The following is a 22865-nucleotide window of genomic DNA, read 5'->3' as shown; positions in this document are numbered from 1 at the left end:
AAAACAATGTCATTTTTTCAGATATTATTTATAGATCCTTCCTGTAACTGTTTGCCAAGTTTCAATTCCGTATCTTAAAAGCAACTTAACTTATGAGTGCAAGATGACAGGGGTGTCAAGAGTGGCTAACCATCAAAATATCGCACAACGAAAGTTGAATACAAGCACACCTTTGTTTTCAGATTTGTTCTGTATTACTTTTTATGTTTCTCTTGTTTTTCATTGTTGAACTTAATGCACAAAAGAAACAAATTGAAAAATTGAATATTGTACACTGAATATAAATCAGTTTTAGAACTTCTTGACTCTTGGTGGTAGCAAATAAAGGAAGATGCACTCATAGAAATTGTTCGTTGGCATTACTCAGTAAGTTGATATAAGTCGTTGCGTCAACTTTCCGAGTAATGCCAACGCGTACAATTTTGAGTAACGCTGACTCGATATCATTATGTTGGTCGCACTCATTTGCACTTACTTTATTGAGTTGTTACAACTCAGAAAATGAAACTAGGTTAGCATAATTTTCTAGAGGTGTGCTATAGTATACAAAATTTTGCACTGATTACAAAATTTTATTTGAATACTGCTAATTGTGCAGAAAATGATCCAATTACGTGAATTAAGTAACAAAGTAACCAGTAAGTACGTAGGTGGTGAACTTGACATTCACAGGGGTGCTAGTAGAGGGTACATAGATTATGTCATGAAAAGGATATTTATATTTGTTAACATTAACTTCATTAAAATCTACATGTAACCTTTTTGGGACACCCGGTACACTACGGCTTTTAGTAAGTTTGATTGAAGCTCAAATTCAAGAATAATTGAATTTACAGAAGTACAAAAAAGAATTGTGTCATCTGCGTACATAGTATATTTACAGGTTACAATATTTGGAAGACTGTTTACAAAAATGATGAAAAGTGGCCCAAGCATTGAGCCTTGAGGAATGCAAATATATTAAAATTAGAAACCTGTGATATTCCACTAAGATATGATTTCAACCAGTCTAATGAATATCCCATAATCATGATAATACCAAGCATAATTGCAAAGTTTATGAAGCAGAAGGACATGATAAATCCAGTCACAAGCTTTGCTTAAATATTGCCACTGGTGCATGCACAATGTGCATTGCACATCCTTCATTCATATTGTTCAAAATATAATCTTCAACATCAAGTAGTTGTTGTAGAATGATTGGCACGAAAACCAGACTGATTATCACAGAGAAAAAGTTGATTGTGTACAGTTCTTTCAACAATATTTAAGAACAATTGGTAGAACAGATATTGTCCTGCAGTTTCCTACATCATATTTATCACCACGTTGGAAGATAGGGGTAACTTAAACCTTTTTTTTTCAATCTGCTGGGAATATGGATGTACAAAGAGACAAATTGCAAATACGATAGAGGGATACATATTATGTAGGCAATTGAACGCTGAAATTGCCAGGGCCAGACGACTTACTATATTAGACAATTATGATCATACACAAAATCAGTAGTAATGACTGAAGTTAAAAATACTCTGGGTTTGATACATGCGGTGAAGGATTATTATTTAGATCATTAATATCTTAATATCTGCAACACAAAGTACCGATTGAAGTAAAATACTTAATGATAAAAACATTTACAATTACAGTTCCTTTTGGTGATGATGTAAAGCCATTCTTAGTATTAACGTTTCTTAAGAATGGACCATTATTTCTTTGAATTACGTACATTTGAGTTATGTACATTATTAGCAATATTTAAGATTCACTAGAATTTCGCGGTTCTCGACGCAAAACGTCGGCCGCAATGCCTCCACCTTGACGCACGACATTTTAACCGGTGCAATTTCACTTGACTCCGAAGTGACCTTCACATTATTTGCCTCGCTAAGGTGATCGTTCCTACAAAATGTCATGACCCTGCGGCAGTCTATGGCGATTTAACCCCGTATGACCCCAAAATGACCTTGACATTCCCACCAAATTTTATGAACCTGCGACAATCTATGCCGATTTGACCTCGGATGATCCCGAATAACTACACAATAACCTTGCAAATACGTATATTTTGCGCTGAAAATCTATTCAGGTCAAGAATCTCTGGCTGCGCTACTCCACACGGATTTCCAGATAATCAGTGCACAAAGTTATTAAGATTGATATGCATAAATTAGGCAAATTAGATACTTAATTACCATATTTTGCGACGTAAACACTACTGAAATTTGGGGACTGCAAATTGCCACCACTCCACCAAATTGCATCATTATACGCCTTACCAGTTCCGAGAAATTGCACTCGCAACCTCGGACGGACAGATGGACAGACAGACGGAATGGCGGACGGACAACCAGGAAACATAATACCTCCGGTGGAGGCATAAAATCGTTTCTTGAGTAATGCATGTTCAAACACTAGTAAACAATTCTTTCTATACTTCACAAGCTTTATCTACATCATTATACTACACTACATTGCAGATTTTCAAAGTCACATTCATTGAACTTTTTATATGATCTTGATTATTACCCCATATCTACTGAACACAGTATTCACCAGCTATCTACTGAAGAGAATATTTGACCACTACAGATAACATTACCTGCTATCTACTGAAGATAGTATTTGCCAGCTATTTACTGAAGATAGCATTTGCCTTCTACTGAAAATAGCATACACCCGATATCTACTGACGATAGCATACACTAGCTATCTACTGAAGATAATGCTTACCAGATGTACTGTAGATCACCAGTAGTGTTCCGTCTTTGTTAAGGGTAGACGATGTATTGTTGGTCGAAGCAACCTAAAAATCGATTTTCATTATCTAGATCAATATATTATTGAAAAATAACACATTGATGTTTTGCAAAAGTTCATTCTACAAATCGTATACTTTGCTTAATTTATTGTTGTTAATGAGTTATGTACGTTTTACAAAAGTGTTGTTGTTTCAGCCCTCTTTACAACGTAACTCAAGAACCGCAGCACCTATAAAAGTATATCTGTGATATTTTAATTCTTCTACACACTCGCTATGAATCGAGCAATGCAGTTTTTGCCAAAGCTCACTACCATTCGTAATATGCTGTGAACTACCAAATCACAACAGTTTAAAATAATTAATAACCTTAAGAAAGAATTTTAAAATTATTGTACAAAACATGTGCCCAATGATGAAACAAATGTCTTGTTTTTGTTATTTCACCCATTCCGTAGGGTTAGTTGCTAAAACAATGGGTATCAGCCTATATGGCTGAGACACCGTAAGCTTCCGTATGAGGGTGCTTTTTTTTTCTTTACGCCTGGCATAGCGACATCTTAGGTGTTTTGAAAGATGCTTGTCGGTCGCCAGCCCTCATGAGAAAAGAGATAAAGCTTCTTAGCCTGTAATTCAGACACACCTAACTCTTTTATCATGTACTCAGACATATGCATGAGTAAAGTGCCGTCAACTTGCTCTTCTTGTAGTACGTCAATAGTTTTACTGTCTATTTTAGTAGACGAAGACACTGCGAAAGTTCAGAGACCGAGAGTTGTCCGATATTGTGTGGAATTTGGCGTTTACGGCGGATAACCGGGTTGATGTTTGTTGCTGCAATTGTCATGGCAGACATGCGTTGAATCTGTCAAAGAAGATGAAAGATGAAGAAGAGGAGGAAGAGGAATAGGAAGAAAAAGGGAAGAAGAAGGAGGAGGAGGAGAAGAGGAAGAAAGAAGATGATGATGATGAAGAAGAAGAAGAAGAATGAAGAAGAAGAAGATGAAGATGACGAAGAAGAAGAAGAAGAAGAAGAAAAAGAAGAAGAAGAAGAAGAAGGCGGAAGAAGAAGGGAAGGTGAAGAGGAAAGAGGAGGTGGAGGAGGAGGAGAAGATACGCATTTGTAAAAAAAAAAAATCGTAAACTGAAATGTAAGGTTTCAAAGGCATTCATACAGTAGACTTCGGTTGTATATATAAATGCGCTTTTATAAATGCGCACGTGACCAGATGGCCAGCGCCATATTTGCATTACATCACTGTCAATCACTGAAATGGCGACCATTGAAGGAGTGGCTACAGTTGTGACCTTGTTTCTGGCAAGGAACATTGGCTGGAGGTTCGATGCTATAAATTTGCAAGGATAAATCATGGATATCAAAGGATCATGATTATTGCACAGCACCCCCATGTACAAACATAACTAATGTTTATTTATTTTATTTATTTATTTATTTATTTATTTATTTATTTATTTATTTATTTATTTATTTATTTATTTATTTATTTATTTATTTATTCGACGAAAAACGAAAACCCTGTTCTATTTTGAACAAATTGGGAAACAATTTTTTTTCCTGTACAATTCAACAACTCTTCATATACCTTTGTACAGGAGCCAACCGTTGTTAAACCGTGATGAACACACACTTTTACTGTAGCGTATACGCGAACGCGAGCGAGACGGTATGGCGACTTGTAGATGTCACGTGCGCATTTATAAAAGCGCATTTATATATACACCCGAAGTCCACTGTCATATGGGAAAGTTAAATTTTCATTTTAGCTATAGTTATTATCAAAGGTCCAGTTGTTCAAATTCTATACTGGCTTTCTAATAACATACCGGTAATGCCCAAATTTATGATATAGCAACACGCATCAAAGGAAAAACAAGCATAAAGATGTACAGTCAGTCTCCAACACAAAGTGTAGTTTCTGATATAGGTTTTTGCCGAGCTATGAGGTCGTAATGTATCGACTATATAGGACAGGATCGGCGAATATGGTACGGGTAGCCTGGTACAGGGATTTAAAATGTACGTTTAGACATACCTCTTGCAGATATTCTGGAGACGGTGGTGGAGGGAACAGATCAGCAGTACTTTCGACCACTTCCATCTTTTGTAAAATGTCGTATTCTTCGTCGTCTTCGCCCATCTGTGAATAACCAGGTGATGCTCCGAGACGGTTACTTTGTAGAGCATGGCTCTGGACATTCGTAATTGACACCGGATCACTTCGTGACAATGGATTCTCTCGAACGCCACCAGTACTTTTACATTGGTCGTCGTAATAGTTATATGACTCTTTGAGGAAATCAGTGTTATGATGGACATCTGAACGAAACGGAACAGGAGGTGGGGTTTTCTTACTACTTGAAATTGGTATAAAGTTCGTAGAGTTGTCTTCACATTGGCTTGAGCGTCGCGGCATGACATAACCATGCACAGACCCTTGATCTGTATGAGACGTCGATGACGGTCTCGGGTAGAAGTATTTAATAGACGTGTTCCTCGCTGTCGTGATTTTGTGGCTGTTGTCGAAATGTTGTGGCTCCTGTAGAGAAAGCGTGGAATGTGTTGTGGAAGAGAAACCGGTGCGTGGAGGGGGTCGAGGTGGTAAACGAGGAGGGATGAGGTCTGGTGAGATACGACAGACAAGCGGGTTTGAAGGGCTTGGGCAGAGGAGGTTCTCTAAGGATTGCGACTTCATCCGCCTCTGAGCTACTTCAGATGAATCAGGTACTACAGGCATCCGTGGTTCATTTATATAGCCACTCCCTTGGAATCGAAATCTATGTATCGTCGATGGATATGGGGGTAGTTCTTCGCATAGCATATTTCCACCGTGGTCCATTTTTATATATCCGTCTCCCAAGGGCGACTCTGATCTATGAAACTGATGCCTCGTCATCAAGTTAGCGGGTGTCGTTTGACAACGATACTGATGTTGATCATGGTGCAATGATGATTGATGCACTGTTGTCCTTCCATAGGATCCAGGTGGTGGCGAAGACGATTTGTTTGCGATGTAGGGAAAGGAATCCTGCCTAGAGTCCTGCGGATGGAGGAAATTCTTATTAAATGTTCTGATACCACTGTTCATATACATGTAGCTAGGTTCTTCTTGACATTTATTAACAGCAATTGATGGTACTGCAGCAGTGACTCTGCTGTTACATGTACTTGGAGTGTGTTCACCGCATGGCACTGAGGTCATCTGTGCAGATATGAAAAATCAACAATATTATTTTCAAACATTTCAATTTGCATGTAAGAGATTTAATGCACTTAATGCATATCACCATTAAGCTCCCCATGATCAGATTACACAATTCCCAAGAGGCCGTCACACTTTTGTTTAAAAAATACAAAAGTACACAATTTAAAGTACAAGGTCTTAAACATAATGTGCAATTTTTTGAAAAACAAATCGATGTTGTTAGCTCTATTGTTTCTTGGAAACGGCTAGGACCCACCTGGTCAGATGACGTTGCACTGACGCTACCGAATTGCTGGGTTTGCCTCACACAGGATATAATTCCATTTCAGTGTCTCGGTTCAATTGAGGTTCTTGCTTTTTGATCTGGTTGACCCTCTTGAGGAAGTCTTTTGTGTCCTTCTCCAATAACTTTACGTTATCTCAGTCTATTTGTGCGTGTTCTTACTCGATTTGGCGTGTTCTTGTACGAGCTTGTACGGCTGGTATGGAGCCAGCGACATTGGACTTGTGCTCGGCAAGCATCTTTTCAACCTTCCTGCTTGATTCTCCGATGTGTACGTGACAATCTGAACATGATTTTTTATAGTCCTTTTAATACATAGGGAAAACGTAAAAGTAATAAAAGACTTCACCGAGAGTTCAAAAACAAGGACCTTCATCGAACCAAGACACAGGATTGGAATTAGCCTGATCAAACCCAGCAAAAAACAGGGACAAGAATTTTCCAACTTCAGCGAAATCTGATCATCTGATCATGTTCGTCTTTTGCCGTTTCCAAGAAACACTAGAGCTAACAACATCGGCTGACGAGGATTTTAATCAGTCTCATTAGTAATACTATAACTAAAGCATGTTAGACATTTTGTGAGAGTCGTTCTTTTACACATCCGATTGATGAAACATTATGCTGAAACGAAAGACGAAAAGGAGCTGTTAGCTGTTTTAAGTTTATTAGAAAGAAATTGTGGTCCCATAATTGACGAAGTAGTCATATCAGTCTACAACCATGGAAATTATGCAGCAATGTACAGCATGGGAATATTTACAACTTAAGTCATGGGGACATTTTTCATCAAGGTATAAAGCTGCCCAACCAGGCCCACTGTGTATGTGCTGCATTACGTAGAAAGTCAAGTAACCGTTAACATTTAAGAGCATGGACATGAAAAGTAGTTTCAAGAATGATCATCTTACATTTGCTGAGGTGAACCGAGGCTCGTCCGTTTGATGTAGTGTTATCTGCACGTCATTGTGTTTTTCACCAGGTACCGAAGACTGTCTACGTGGTATTGGCTTAATCAGCGGCAAGGTACGATGCAAATGGCTTTGGACGTGGCTACTGGATCTGAAAAGATGGGTTTGTTTCACGTTTGCGCCAGGCTGTAGTTGATCTCGTCGTTCATTAGGAGGCCTAGGCGGTTTGCTTCTGTTCCTTCTGGAAGCTGGGATCGTATAGAATTGGCCTTCTCCTGGGTTGGGATAGTGTGGTGTGGACTTCTGCTGTTGATCCTCCTGAGCCAAACTTCTTGACAATGAAGCAATTGACTTGCCTGAAATTAATGATGGCAATAATAATAATAATAATAATAATAATAATAATAATAATAATAATAATAATAATAATAATAATAATCATACTGCAGTTACTGTCCGTTTTCCTATACACAATACACAGTGCTCTTTCCCATTGACGCGTGACCTTTACAAATAGCCCTACGTTAACAGTATGGGGATATGACTAGTTAACGTCGCTGTGTGAAAAATAACCGGCCAATATAAAAAGTACTCTTCTAAAGTTCTAGAAAATATAGTTTTTTAACATGTCCTAAATTTTTAGCTAATTTAGATGTTTGGAAATATTCGTACTTTGGTGTTTTAGTTAATGTTATAGGTAATAGTACATTGCCTAGTTAACGTCGCTGTGTGAAAAATAACCGGCCAATATTAAAAGTACTCTTCTAAAATTCTAGACAATATAGTTTTGTAACATGTCCTAAATTTTTAGCTAATTTAGGTGTTTGGAGAGGGTCGTACTTTTGTGTTTTAGGAAGGACATGTAAACGACAGATAACACCAAAAATATGAAGAAATTATTTCCAAACCGTGTTAAGTCAAAAATCATTATGTTGCTCATTTTCAAGAATGCTGGTTTACAAAAAGCACGCCATTGCCTCATTTCAAATATATAGTTTTAGTTTTGGTTTTGGTTTTGGTCACGTGGTTTCCTATTGTCCTGCCTAACCACTTGAATCATAAGATATCGAACTCATTGTTTCTACCTTTTGTTTAAAACCGAATATTTGTGTCAGTCAGTTTCGGTTTTGGTTTCAGTTTCTTATAAGTGGTGTGGATCGTAAAATTATTTGATTTGAAGTTACCTACTCTAAGTATACAAAAGAAATGTTTAAATTTCGCAGTGCAATATTCACGAGGAGAGAAATCGAGCATGGTAATCTACATTGAAAGACGTGGTTTACAAAACCGAATAAGTCTAGGCTAATTCACCTGTGAAAAATATAGACCATCGAAATATTTGCATTCGACATTACAAAAGGGGTCACTATTGTAATTGTATAGGTGCTATAAACAAAATCGATTCATGTCCTTAATCCCATGTACCAGAATCGATGGAAGGCCATTATATGACCTCTAATAACCTAATGACTTTTACTGAAGCAATTTTACTGCAAAAAGTAGAAGATAGAGGGAAAAGAGATTGTGTGGGGTGTGGGTGGGGGTGGGTGTGTGTGTGTGTGTGGTGGGGGGGGGGGGGGTTGGCGGGCACAGGGGGATATGGGCCGGGAGAGAGAGAAACAGATGAGAGAGAGCATTGGAAGTGAAAGAGAAGGGGAGGAGAGCTCGAGATGAAGATATCGAATGTAGGGGAGGAGGAGGGGAAAGGGGTAATTTAGGGAAGAGGTGGTTATATAGGGAGGGGAGCCCCTCTTAAAGAGGTATGGGTTGTGCTTCCGGGGATAATAAACTAATTCATAATCAAATCATCTCCATGCATCGTTTATGTTTCATACAAACAAACAAATCCCCCACCCCGCCCCATCCTTCAATATACGCGCATGTATATGATTTCTAGGCCTAGAACTCGTGAGTGTAATATGCCACCTACCTTCGACAGAGAGCATCAACTGTCGTCCGCGGGATAGATTTCCGATATCAATCATGATAATAATTATGTTAGCACAATAGGCTATTGTATACTTCTGGTTATATACCCTATACTTTGTCCTTCCAGCATAATAGTGTTATGATTGCAAACCAGATCAGCTCTACTTTTTAATCCCTTGATTTTTGGTTTCCAAACAAAAGAGAAACCAAAACTAAATATTTGAAATGAGGATTGTCTGATTTCGTGAACAAAGCCACACATAACATTGTTTCCTTTCGTTTCCTTTATAATCGGTTACCCAACTGAAGCTATGAATACCAGCTTTATTGCGATATCGCACATGAAAACAGTCACTTGTGCACAACCAGAGAAGATCCGATTTAATCAGTTGAGCTGTTTCAATGAGTGTTATCTTGGTTTAATAGCTTTTAATGGGGTTAAGTCCTGCAAAGGTCGAGATGAATTCTACTGTAGACATGACTGCATCATGTAATAATAATAATAACACTAACGATGATAATAATAATAATGATAATAATAATGAAAACAATGATGATGATGATTATGATGATAATAATAATAACAATTAATATTAATACTAATACTATAAATAATAATACAAATACTATACTACTCCTAATAATAACAACAGAACAAAGTTTAACTATATGGGAAATTTATCATAAGAATCGGCTTTCAGTTCAACAGCCACACTCGATAATATTCATTAGTTTTTTTTTATAAAGCTTCTTAAAAGCGTGGAGGGGTTGTGGTTGTTCTCTATGGGGTTGGGTGGAAGGGGGAGGGGTGTGCGTATTTTATTGCTATTAGGCCTACATCCAAAGACTAGCGCATGTGCAAACACCCTCACCCCTACACTTCACACAAAGGCAAGCTTCCATGTCAAATTTACCTTGCATTGTCATTGTTCTTTGCTCGATTTCGGCGTTATAATCGTTGTCAGCAGCCGAATACTGTTCTGTGATGTTTCTCGCTTTTTCAAGTTTAGTTGACCGCCGCAAAGGTAAAGCAGGCCCTAATAATAAAGCAAATACATGGAATGCAACTTGAGTATTTTAGTATTTGCCGATGTGTTTATTTGTGTGTTTTACGTATTATTAAGTCGATATCATTTTTAAAATTCGAATATAAAGTTCAGCTTTAGAAAGTTAATAAAAATGGGTAACTTGATCTTGATTTAACAAAACCGTACCAGAAAACGATGAAAATGTGGAATTGAACACCCACAATTGTATTTAACAAACGCCGGATTGCGCCCGACACACACACCCACTCCCTTACACCCCAGCCATCACAGGCAGCGCCCCACCCCCGTACACCCATGATGTTTTACATCCTCTTCTTACCTTTATACTTGATCCTTTCATACAAGGGTGAATCGTCACTAGACACACTTTGTTCGGATATGTCTGCGGACAGAAAAAAAAATTAGATAATAGAAAGATTGTGATTTCCAAACGTACGTATCGAACGCCCGTGTAATTTATTCAAAATCCCGTCACAGCAGAGTGACTTTTAATAGGTTGCACGGACGTTCGATACGTAAGTTTGGGAATCGCAATCTCTCTAATAATACTTTCAGACTCATGCCAAGCATTGCTCTGGTGTCTGGAATTATGTTTATACCATTTTTCACCCTAATGTGGCAGTGACGTCAGTGCACATTTCATTGAGCGTAGAGTCTAATAGCTAGCCGCTATATTCAGTATAAATTAATAAATTTATAAGCTTTATAAATCCAAAATTTATTAATTCATTAAGAAGTATCATGTTATTAGCCCGCGTTCACTCAAAGCACTATAGGGTACACTACACACACACATCCTCTTCAAGTCGGTTCCGACACTGAAAGTTATGGTTTCCAAAAACTAAAAGATGATCTCGATACCAGAATCTTACCTTCTTTTCCTTTTAATCGGTCTTGAAATCTGACATTCTTGTGTGACTTAATTTTTCCATAATTTGGTAAACTTCCTGATTCTCTACCGTGTTGTGATCTCAGCCTTTCAGGTATCGTGTCGACGGGTCTTGGTGGTGGAGTTGGAGGTTTGTCCACAGGCCCTTGAAGTCTGGATGGGCAGGTGATCGACTTTGTATGCTTACGGTAGTTGAGACATGCAACGAAAGGCATTCCATGCTCAGAGATAAAGAGTTCCTAATTAAAGACACATCATACGTGATCGTTATCAAAAATTAAGTAAAAATGCCCGGAAATGATATATAAAGAGCTTGTTTCCAAAGTTAAGTCCACAACCACATGTTTCTAATTTACTTGTGTAATACAATCACAATTACTTGACAAGATTGACATTAGCAACAATGAGTTGTACCATCAACAACCCAGCAAACACAAAACGTTTTCGACATCATTCGCAAAAGGTTATAAAAGGTTGTCAGAAAACGTTTAAATGTCGGGTTATATAAAGGGTATATTAAGAGTATAAAACGTTTTCATAACCTTAAAAACATTTTTGATAATCTACTGCTCAGCAAACAAAATGTTTTACAGAAAACATTTAAATGTCGGGTTATATAAAGGGTATAAAAACGTTTTAATAACATTCCAAAAACATTCTTGAAAACTTGATACAAAACATTCTAAACAGAATGTTATTTTGGGAGTTGAAAAAATATTTTGCGAAAAATGTTTGCCCAAAATATTTTCAATAACGTTTTAAAAACGTTTTCATGACCTTTATATAACCCGACATTTAAATGTTATTAAAAGGTTTTGAAAAACATTTTAAGAACATTTCTGTGTTTGCTGGGTTCAAATATTTTAACATAATGTTATTTAAGTATTGACACAATATTTGGCAGAAATGTTTGCAAAAATAGTTTACAATAACATTTTTTGAAAACATTTAAAAATATTGTTGTAGTGTGTTTCCATACAAAACGTTTTAAAACGTTATCATGACCTTTATATAACCCGACATTTTAATGTTATTAAAACGTTTTTACCTAAACCAAAAGCCAAAATATAACTTACTTAAAATGTTTTTAAAACGTTTTTGTGTTTGCTGGGAAGCCATTATTTACCACAACAATGCTGCTTAACAATATGCAGACTATTGTTCTCATTTGGGAACCAAAGGCCGCACACAGTATTGTTACTGTGCATCCATCCACTGTTTGCTTTGTAATGGTGCATCCAACTGATATTACTATACCTATAGTATCACAACCCATTGCAATATCGCACAGGTAAATCAGAAACATGTGTTTGTAGAATTAACATGGTTTGGAACCAAGCTCTTCATATTTTGTATATAATTTCATTAAAAACTATCCGTGTTTTATGTACAAGATCCTGCTTAAAGCAGTGCTCGTATAATTAAAAGTATGAAAATTTGAGATATCGTCAACATCTTCCAACAGCATCGATGAAGCCTTTTGAATGAATAAGTAGTTACGTTTCTCGGTCTACCCCCTCTCGCCCTGCCAGAAACGTAATCCTGAATATTGATAATACCAGATCGACGTTTTTCATAAACGTATTTGAGATATGTACTTCCCCCTCCAAACAAATCTAGTTCCATTTATAGGACGTCATTGCTCTTTTGCTTTATTCCTTAACACGGAATACGGAACATACCTGTGGTATTCCCTTGAGAGCAACTGATCCGAATGACTCCAAAACTCTCTGATATTTCTCACACGCCATATCCTCAGCAACCTCAAACTGGACATTGGCATTCTTGGAGAGCACCAGTACAGTAGTCTGGTCGCTAGTTTTGTGGACAGTCGTTGACGCCACAAAGAATTCCGAAGCAACTTCTCGTTGTAGCGTCAAAGTCCCACCGACATGGTTTAATAATGACAATACCTTTAAATAAAATGAATAATTTTATAATTGAAAACCGAATTTAAAAAAAAGTTTGTGTCTGACGTCAGGTCAACGGTGCGGGGTGATTGGTTGCTGACCTGTGCAATACAGCATTTTTGGTCTGGTTGACAGGATACGTCAGACGCAAATCTTTTTAATTCGGTCTTCAATACACCAACCACAAGCTGTGCTTTATTCTGCCGGTATGTACGTTCTCTAAATAATCAGAGGGTGTGGAAGTGGCGTACGAGATTCTAAAATATTGCTATTTTAAACACTATAAACAAAATATTTCCAATTTCGCGTCGAATGGCAACAATCTTACGCAATATCCGTTCCGTTTTTGCAATAAGTGGAATACGGTTAACCCAAAAGATTGTACTCTTGATACTGAATTTAAAAGTGCTTAAATCGTAATTCAATGTAACTTGAAAAAAATGTACGAGATTGACATGATACCTAAAGCGATTCGTCTCTTGGTTAAATTCATGATACGCATGGAATTCATTAATTGATGAATAGGAATCAGAAGGCGTGGCCATGTATCGTTAATTAGCCCTTCATGGCGCCCTCTTTTGTTCACTTATCACGCTGAATCACCGTTAAATAATTGATATGCTGCCCTCTGGTTCTCTACCGGCTTATCTATAACTGCCCTCTTGCATAAATCTTGCATAACATGAATTTAGCAAAAAGGCGCATCGCTGTTCGGCATGATGTCAAACTCTTAACGATTGTATAGTGAATCTTACGCAAAATATTTGATACAATTTTACCGATAAAAAGTTTTTGCAATAAAAATACCTCAGATTTGACGTTTAACGCTTGCTTAGACTTCTTCGGTAGGTTGACCATAACGGGTAGGGAGAACAACTCTAGAATCTCTGATAGACTGTAGTGTTTGGGGTCGACGAACGTCTCAAATTTTCCCTTGCATCTCATGCCCATTTTGATAGGTTCGGCGCCAATTTTGTTTCGCTTGATTCTGTAGAAGATTTAAGACAAAATGATGAAAATATCATATAGGCCTAGTTATAATAGGCCCAATCGCCATTGTAACTTCCGGTTTTTGAGAGCAGTTAGACACTTTGACCGCTGACATATCGGGGAAATTGATGTAATTATTATTTATTTATTTATTTATTATTGTCATAATGTTATCATCGAAAATATTTAACTAATTAATCCATAAAATAATAATATTTTTTATATTTGTTTTAATTATTGTAAAATATTTTAGATGATATTTTTTACATACAAAAACTAGCGACCATACTACTGTACTGGTGCTGTCCAATTTTCCCAATAGGTCAGAGGGTAAAGTGTCCCAAAACTGCAAACACTGTCCCACAATGCATTGAAAACTTCCAATGCCGATTTGGCTTTTTGAAACTGTTGAGAATTTCCACTGAACTTCTAGACGTGTATTGATTCAATTCAAACATTCATTTTATAAGAAACGAACCACAGATTGATGAAGTCAAAGGAACGAAATTAGTTTGCTCTAGGCATATATGCTTTAAAATGTCGATCATGTTTGATTTTATTTTGACACACTTTTGATTTCGTTACATAAATATATGAGCAGATTGTGTCAGATTTGTAACAAAACTAGTTACGTACATTGAACTGGAAGGATTTCATCCAAGTTTTGGTTTGAACACTGAACCACGCTGAAGTAACAAGTTAGTACACACTTAAAACGACGTGGTCAAATATCAACGAGGTCCATTTTATTTAACCCTATTCGTAATTAAATCAACACGGTCGGAGTCGTTTTCAGTTGTTTGACATCATATTAAATTGACCCCTAAAAGGGTCATATTTAAATGACCCCAAATATAATCATTTTTCGACCCGCGTTCCGGGTCATTTACCCCGGGGGGGGTCTTCGAAAAAATTTGTACGGGGGTGTGCCACGCAGACTTTCGGATGCTGACTTTCTCTATACCTACTTTTTGCTGTTTTTGCTACCCATCAGTATACCAATTTTCAAGAAAAAGCACCCAAAAAGCACCCAAATTTGCCATAATTGGGCGCTTTAATGGCATTTTTGCCCAAATGCGCCCAATTGGGCGCATTGGTATCCACTGAAAACCCACCCATCGATATACCAAAATCGCTGAAAAGGTACCCCAAAACCGTGGCACATCCCCGTATACCTTCAACCAGGAAGAACCCCCCCGGGTCATTTACTAACCGGGACCCCTGAATGCAAGCAACGATCGGCTCTCACGAATATGCGAGAATTCACAGCATACAAAGCACGAGAACGTTGACTGTTGGTGAATAGTCTGTGACTGTAACCATGGAAGTACTTCCATGCTGTAACGCACTTACAAGAAACGCGCTCAATACGCGATCATTTCTCAGATGCGGATTCGAGTGTCGTGTTGACCCTTTCTATTATGGATGCAGATCCAAGAAGATCGCATTGAATCGTTTGAATTCGGATCCCGCTCTCGTACGTGCGGAGTCACCCAGTGATATATATCTATCTCACCTTGGTCTGGGGCGGACATTTTAAAAATGAATTTAGAAGAGCAGCAACAACATCACTTGCATTACATTCCAGATGTTAAATCTACATCATATGCAAAATTTGAGGAAATTCGCACGAGTCCGTTTTATTTTAGAGTCATTTGTCTATAACTGGTCTTTACATGTAGCCCTATGGAGAGAGTGCCCGTTGAGGGCGCTCTAACCACCATTTAGGAACAAAAATGTGATTTAAAAAAACCGGACTCGTGCGAATTTTCTAAAATTTTCAGAATATGTAGTATGAACATGTAGAAATATAATCAAGCAGTTGCCCTACCTGCTCTTCTCCGAAAAAATAAAAAGTCCTATACCTCAATGATAATGAAACCTAGGTGATCTATATATATATACCCGTATATAAATAACACGACACTGAATAAAGTTTGTCGAATTAATATCAACATTGATACATGTATTATGGATCTTTTACTTTTACTTTCCATTTTAAAACTAACATTAGATATTTTCATATTTGAGATATTCTGTACCGGATAATTAATATTGATGATAGATCAGCAGCATATGGATAATAAAAATAACAACTATTCATTGAAAACCTTTAAATTTCTCTGTACAATTCAGGTGTATACCTCGCACAAAAGGCATACATCAGTCAGAGACAACTATACACCTATCCGACTTCGCCATAATTACTGCGGTGTCCCCGATGTAAAACTGCGGTGTCCCGAGGTCGGGGGTTCCATCCATTATTTATTTTGTGCTATATAGTATTGTACCCGGGAATTGTACACAACAGTGATATTCAATACACAATCATGAGTATTGAATTACGAATTAAATCTCCCGCTCTGGTACATCTGTGTTGCCGTCAATAGAGGGCCAAATACAGTAAACGCTTCTCGGATTGGTGTATATGTTACAGCGGACTACTTAGTATATGAAGAGCTTGTTTCCAAACCATGTTAAGGTAGCTGTGTACTCTCAGATACGCATGTAGTAAAAGTGCCATAACTTGGTAATTATTCACGCAAGACATGTAAAAGTATACATTTTTATAAAGGCAAGACATCAATGAATCTCAATATAAGTACAGTTTTGGTGTAAAAACAACAATTATGAAGAAAATCACAAAAAAATGAATTTTTGGCAATTTTTGTTCGGTACATCATAACAAAAAAACACTCTTTCCAAAAATGTTTGTTTTGCTTTTTTCTTAATCTTGAGGCACCATTCCAAAACTGTTTTTTTGATATTTGCATATTTGCATATTTGTATATAGCATATTTGGAGATATTGACCATATAAGGCATCAAAATGAACTTTTTAAAATGCACAACAGCCTATTTGCACTAAATGATGCCTAAAATTGGAAATAGACCAAAATATTAAAAAAAATGTCAATCATGCTTTTTATGATGAGCATAATTGCTTACCTATAGATGCTGTATTTATTGAGTTATCGTGTACCTAAATCGTCATTTTACCGAGAAAATGAACATTGAAATAAAGGCCGTTGAAGTTTTAAGTGGTCACATTTTGCACTTTCATCGAATCTCACAGCAGAATGCGGCAGTTTTCGTTTTTCTACCTTACATTACGTGAACATCGGGTAAATCCACGGCCCCTTGAGAAGTTTGGGCGAAATCTATTCATATCTTGATGTTTAAATCGGGGAAAGAACTTGAACTTTATCAGCTAAAACGGAGCCATTTGACCGCTAGGTTTTTGTGAAATCAGTGCTTCCGTGGTGTTTCCATAAGTTGCGTCACGCATGCAGATAAGCGTCGCGTATGCGTAGCGTATCTGTGCGTTACCAAATTGCGCGATACGCAACGCGATGCGTTGTTGCGCGCGTGTACCCTGCTGGTACAACAAAGATTTTCTTTCCTTTTAAATTTCTAACACGAGTGGAATAGTGAAATAAAATCCTTAAAATATTGCAGTTGGAGTTTATAAATCTGGATTTTCATTTCTTGTATTTATAAAAAACATAACAAAGTACAAACATATAAAAAAACTCAATTGCTCAAAAGAAACAATCTCTAGAATACACAGCCGCGTTAAGTCCACAACCACATGTTTCTCATTTACTTTTGTGATAGGCCTACAATAAGAAATTATTTACCACAATACTGCTTAACAATATGCAGATTGTTCTCATTTGGGAACCAAAGGCCTCACACAGTATTGTTACTGTGAGTCTGTGCATCCATGTAATTGTGCATCCAACTGGAATTCTATACCATAGCATCACAACCCATTGCAATATCGCATAGGTAAATCATAAACATGTGTTTGTGGACTTAACATGGTTTGGAAACAAGCTCTTCATATTATTCGTACTATAAATGTAAGACGATTCTATTACAAAATCACCTTTTTGCTTTTTGTAAAGAACGCTTTCCCGTACCTTTGTTTTTAAAAGCTGAGCTAGCGCAGTGTTAACTGACATATGTTTGAAGGAAAATTTTAATTTTGTATTATTTACTCTTACATTTTGTCATTCGAATAAGTCACCTTTTCGGTAAATCCCATAAGCCTTTGCGGGTAGATCTGAGATGTCGTCATTTGACGTCACGCCGATGTGCATCATTTGGCGAACATCAGTGTGACGACATCAGAGGTCTTCCTGTTATTAAAACAATCACGAGGAAACGAACGCGAAAACTTCCATAGTAATAGTCTGGTACCTAAAAGCCCAAAAGTAACTTCCGCACAAAACACCGACCCCTTATTCAAGTCTCTCCGGCCGCTTAAAATCCAAGACCTTTACATTTTCCAAACTGCCCAATTTATGTTCAACTACCTTCATGACCAACTAGCATCTCATACTACTGACCCAGACTATTTTATAACCAACAAACTGAACAAAGACATCCACACCCATGACACCCGTTTTTCGAATGACCTTCATGTAAGCCTTACCAATACCAGGTTGGCTGAAAATATCCTTCGGATTCAGGATGCCCTGCTCTGGAACTCCCTCGATCAATCATTAAAACAGTTGGCTATTTTCAAACATAGACTTAAAGATTATTTAATCGAATCGTATACCACAACTAAGGAGAACATGCAAATCTCCACTAATGAATTGGAAAAGCATGCAGCAGCTGGGGAATGAAAATTAACCCAACAAAATGCAAGATCATGTCTGACGATCCAAGAGATATCATGCTGAACCAAATGCCCATTGACAAAGTAAATGACTTTGTCTTTCTGGGTAGCAGTGTGCCCTCAGTAGAAGAGGATATTAAACGTCGCACAAAGTTGGCAGCCTGGGCATGTGGTAGATTGAAAAATACCATCTGGTCTACCATGACATCACCAGATCGCTGAAAGTAAGGATCTACCAGTCCCTCATCCTCCCTATTGCCACCTATGGGTCAGAATCCTGGGCGTTACGTGAATCCGATCGACACAGACTGGATGTCTTTGAAATGCGATGCCTTATGGCAATGCTTGGAGTTTCCCTACTTGACAAAATCCGCAACAATTCCATCAGACAAGAGTCTCAACATCACTAGCTCCGTCAATGATGTTATCTGCCGGAGACGTTTGAAATGGGCTGGGCACATCTTCAGGATGTCTCTACATCGGCTTCCCCACCAAGCTTACATTAATGACTTCAGCAAGAAAAGACCTCCAGGTCGTCCACCAACCAGATGGAAGGACCAAATTCAGAGGGACTTGGGAATGACCCCACATGAAGCTAAGACACAAGCAACAGACAGAACTGAATGGAGGAGGCTTACTCAGCAGAGCGCAAAGGGCCACACCGGCCTGCGCATATAAGTCAAGTAAGTCAGTCAACTATAAACAGACTATAAACAATTTTTTGTGATATAGGTCCACTTTAGAAAAGCCCCGCAGGTCTAGTATGGCCAAATGACTTATAAAAAGCTTTTCTACTTATTTCTATAAGGAAAATTAGCTCTGGTTAAGAAGGTTTACACGATATGCAATTCGAAATATTAGTGAATGCACGTGGGAATAAAGGGATACCAAAATAGTAAACTTGTCGTAAATCACTACGAAGATAAAAGGAAAGTCTTGGAAGGAACAGTCTGTTAATAGCTTCTAATATTTAAAGTTAGAGCTGTACGAATGACAACATTCTTTCCAAATAAGGGACATTTTGCATTTATTAATACAATAATTATTCCTGAACTGGTTTCAATTTCACGGACGTGCAAATAAATTCCAGTTTCCGATTTCACGGAAGTATAAACTAAAACCTTGATTTATAATAGAATCAAAGGATATGTTAATACGTGTAGGGTGATATTCTGGTTTCTATTCTCTGACCAACTTCGTACGTACTAAATTAAAATTTTGACAGAATGCAATCCACATGTATTATTATTATCATTAGAGCTCATTAGTAGTAGTAGTAGTTTTTAAAAAAAAAGCGCAGTGATTTATAGTGCACTACGCACAGGCACAACGGCTAGACGTTGATCCACAAACCTCAGCACACTTTACAGGTTGTCGCTGACCACTACAGCCCACATCATTCCACAAACCATTAAACAACAAATCGGGGACTTTGCTGCTTCAAGAGCGCACACCCTAGACATTTCACATATAACCATCGCAACCAGGATCAGCTCCCCGAATTTCGTACGGGTTACAACGAGACAAATTAGCAGTGAGTTCCTTGTCCAGGGGAATTTCAAGCTAACTCATTTTTTTTTTCACGTGAGCGTACTAGACACCGCCAGGGTTCGAACCCGCAACCTCTCGCACCACAGTCGAACGCCTTATCGATTGATAAGGCGTATTGTTGTTATTAATATTATTAATCCTATGAACATGATGAAGACAAAATGACGTTTACTACGGCGAACTTTGTACACATCTCTACGGGACTTGCATTTGGCATCGTGGAAACAGAAAAGCGCTCGATACACCCCCCCCCCACACACACACACACAAATGTAACATAAGTGGTAATAAAATGATTGTCAAACTTGAAAAGGGAATGAGATGGATGTTTGCAAGACACCCAAAGCCTGCATACTCTGATTGGAGCAATCACTGTGAGAAAAGTCGACTATCGAGCGCTTTTAAAACATGCACACATAAAGAGCCCATCCACAAAAGTGTAAAGGCTTTTGAGCAAATCATTGATACACATAGTTACATACGAACAAGCAAACCTGCAAATGTGTGTCTCAACCCCATTAGCTCAGTTGGTAAAGCGCCGGAACTTTGGTACAATTTCATGTTTTCAAAAGCGCTCGATAATATGCACATATGCTAACTATCGAGTTTTTACCATATATGCCTAATACCAATACTAATTACTACAAATTATTTACCTTATATATGTCACTCCATCCTCATTAACTTCTCCAATGATTTGTATGATATCTCCTTCTGATACATCGTCTGGAAACTCATGACCACATTTCACGACTTTGACTATTCGTGGCAAATATTGCGCCAATTCCTTAGCATTTTTGAACTTCTTCTTCATCTTCTCGCCAGGTTGTGCAAGCTACGATCAAAATTAAAAGAGAAAAAAGTTCACAAACGCATTTTAAGGTTAAATACCACGAATTATGTATTACACGGGTTTCAATGGGAAAATGGCTAATTTTGGGTGGAATTTTCTCATATTCAGAACTCTCACAGTTAAATGCCACTAATATCAGGTGAAACTATATGATTTAGATGCCAAATGATCAAAAAATCAACATAGGTTGACCTGAGACTTTTCTTGTTTTAACGCACTGAACCGTAAACACCTTAAAATGGCAGCGCGCCCTCGAAGCTGAAAGTTACAATATGGTTTGGCGAATATTTACTAAAAACTGAAGCCGTGCGTATGAATTTTGGTACTATTACAACAAAAATGTCATATAATGAGAGAAAATATACCATTTTGAAGCATCAAATCCTAAAAAGTACTTTTTTGGCTATATAACTTGATCAATTTCAGCGATTTTAATGCAGTCTTTTCAGATGCTATGCAAACAAATAGTTACTCGTCGTATTTCCATGTATCGCCCAGGCCTATTAGTGGTATGTAACCTTAAGACCTCAGTTGTAATCGAGTAATGGAGTCAGTCATCTATTCAGGTAACCCCATTTGAGGGAGATTAAGGTCTTCCATAGAGGGTGAATGGATTATAACTGGAAGAGTACAATCTGAGTGCAAGGTAGACATTCTGATCTGATGTTTAACTTCATCACAGTCTCTTCTAATCAAAGTTAAATACATTTTAACATTTATTCATAACCTCATTAATATACGTGATACATGCGATCCAATCATTTTCATTTATTTGGCAAAACGCAAACGCTGAACGCGGTCACTGATAAACAACAGTGGACCTCCGCGCCGTCAGCGTAAAAATTAGTAACCTCCGCGTGCGCCGTGTTATGCGTCGAACAAATTGCGAGAGCGCTGGCCGCCGTATTTGAATTGCGCGCTACCATATTTGCACAGATTGTGATTCGCACTTCTGTTATTGGTCGTCCTGTTTTAGCCTGATGGATTTTTGGAAAGGCAAAGCGTAAAAATTGTCTATTTTTTAGGAAAATCGTGTATATTATAAGTGAAGAGACGAAGGTGACGGTTATGAATGAGGTTAATAACTTTGCATCGGTAATAAACTAGATTTCCAAATAACCGATGCGCAGTTATTAACCTCTACATGAATAGACTTGGCAGAGTTTGAAGTTCGTTTGGCAACTTTATGCGCTTTTTAAAAGACCAGACTTGGGGATCGACCACGGGATCTTTGTGTCAAAAAAGGATGACCAATCTGCTATAATATTTTTCACCCTGACGTGGCAGCGACGTCAGCGCGTTGAGGCAGCTGCTTCCCGCGTGCATCTACGCGGCATATCTCTAATCGCGTGTGCGCATATGCCAGCGCTGTGAGCGTTCGCTTGCTACTTGAAGCCGCACCTAATTAAGTACGCACTGACGTCACTGCCACATCAGGGTGAAAAATGATATAAGCCAGCGAGGGGTGTGCTGCCAGTAATGTACACAACATAATATTGATATGAAATTCAGAATACACCAACCTGAAAAAGGCCACAGAAGTCTTTCGGAAAGCAGATTTGAACTGACGACTCATCCACCATATCTACTGTTAAGTCTGAACTATGCTCCCTGGTCTTGGAAGGTTTTCCACTCCTTTCAAATCTGGCCAGTACTAAATCTACGATCACCGCTTTGTGGATCTTCAACATATCGAGTCGCGACAAAGCGCTGAGGTCACTATTGCCGTAGTGACTTGCCAAAGCGCGTGCCAATATAGGTAAAGCGTAAGATTTTGTGATGCTAGCGAGATCATGGACGCCGGTCCATTTGATGCTCTCCATTGCTGCATCATCCTTAAAAATATTTGGTGCGGAACTGCGTCTAGGAAACATCGTGATTCGACA

The 22865-nt window shown here is 37.9% G+C and overlaps 1 protein-coding gene across 1 annotated transcript; it reads right to left on the bottom strand.

Annotated features, from left to right (window-relative positions):
- Positions 1–1211: 1211 nt before the first annotated feature.
- Positions 1212–22865, bottom strand: LOC140165766 (uncharacterized). Its single transcript, XM_072189088.1, has 10 exons — positions 22503–22865; positions 20783–20961; positions 13764–13944; positions 12729–12959; positions 11030–11285; positions 10477–10539; positions 10023–10145; positions 7180–7535; positions 4816–5982; positions 1212–3626 (listed from the first exon to the last, which is right to left on the bottom strand). The coding sequence occupies exons 1-10, from the start codon at positions 22851–22853 to the stop codon at positions 3492–3494; spliced, it is 3042 nt and encodes a 1013-aa protein (XP_072045189.1). The 5' UTR covers positions 22854–22865; the 3' UTR covers positions 1212–3491.

This window comes from Amphiura filiformis, chromosome 12 (genome assembly GCF_039555335.1).
Source record: "Amphiura filiformis chromosome 12, Afil_fr2py, whole genome shotgun sequence".
Taxonomy (NCBI): domain Eukaryota; kingdom Metazoa; phylum Echinodermata; class Ophiuroidea; order Amphilepidida; family Amphiuridae; genus Amphiura; species Amphiura filiformis.
Note: the sequence above shows the minus strand (reverse complement) of the source record. Positions and strands in the feature narration are given on the sequence as shown.

Excerpts from the sequence above, each read along its gene's own strand:
- LOC140165766 (XM_072189088.1), bottom strand. The coding sequence starts at position 22,853 with ATGTTTCCTAGACGCAGTTCCGCACCAAATATTTTTAAGGATGATGCA. Across the intron at positions 10,540-11,029 it reads CCGATTAAAAGGAAAAGAAG|ACATATCCGAACAAAGTGTG; the intron begins GTAAGATTCTGG and ends TTCTGTCCGCAG. Across the intron at positions 5,983-7,179 it reads CTCGGTTCACCTCAGCAAAT|ATGACCTCAGTGCCATGCGG; the intron begins GTAAGATGATCA and ends ATATCTGCACAG.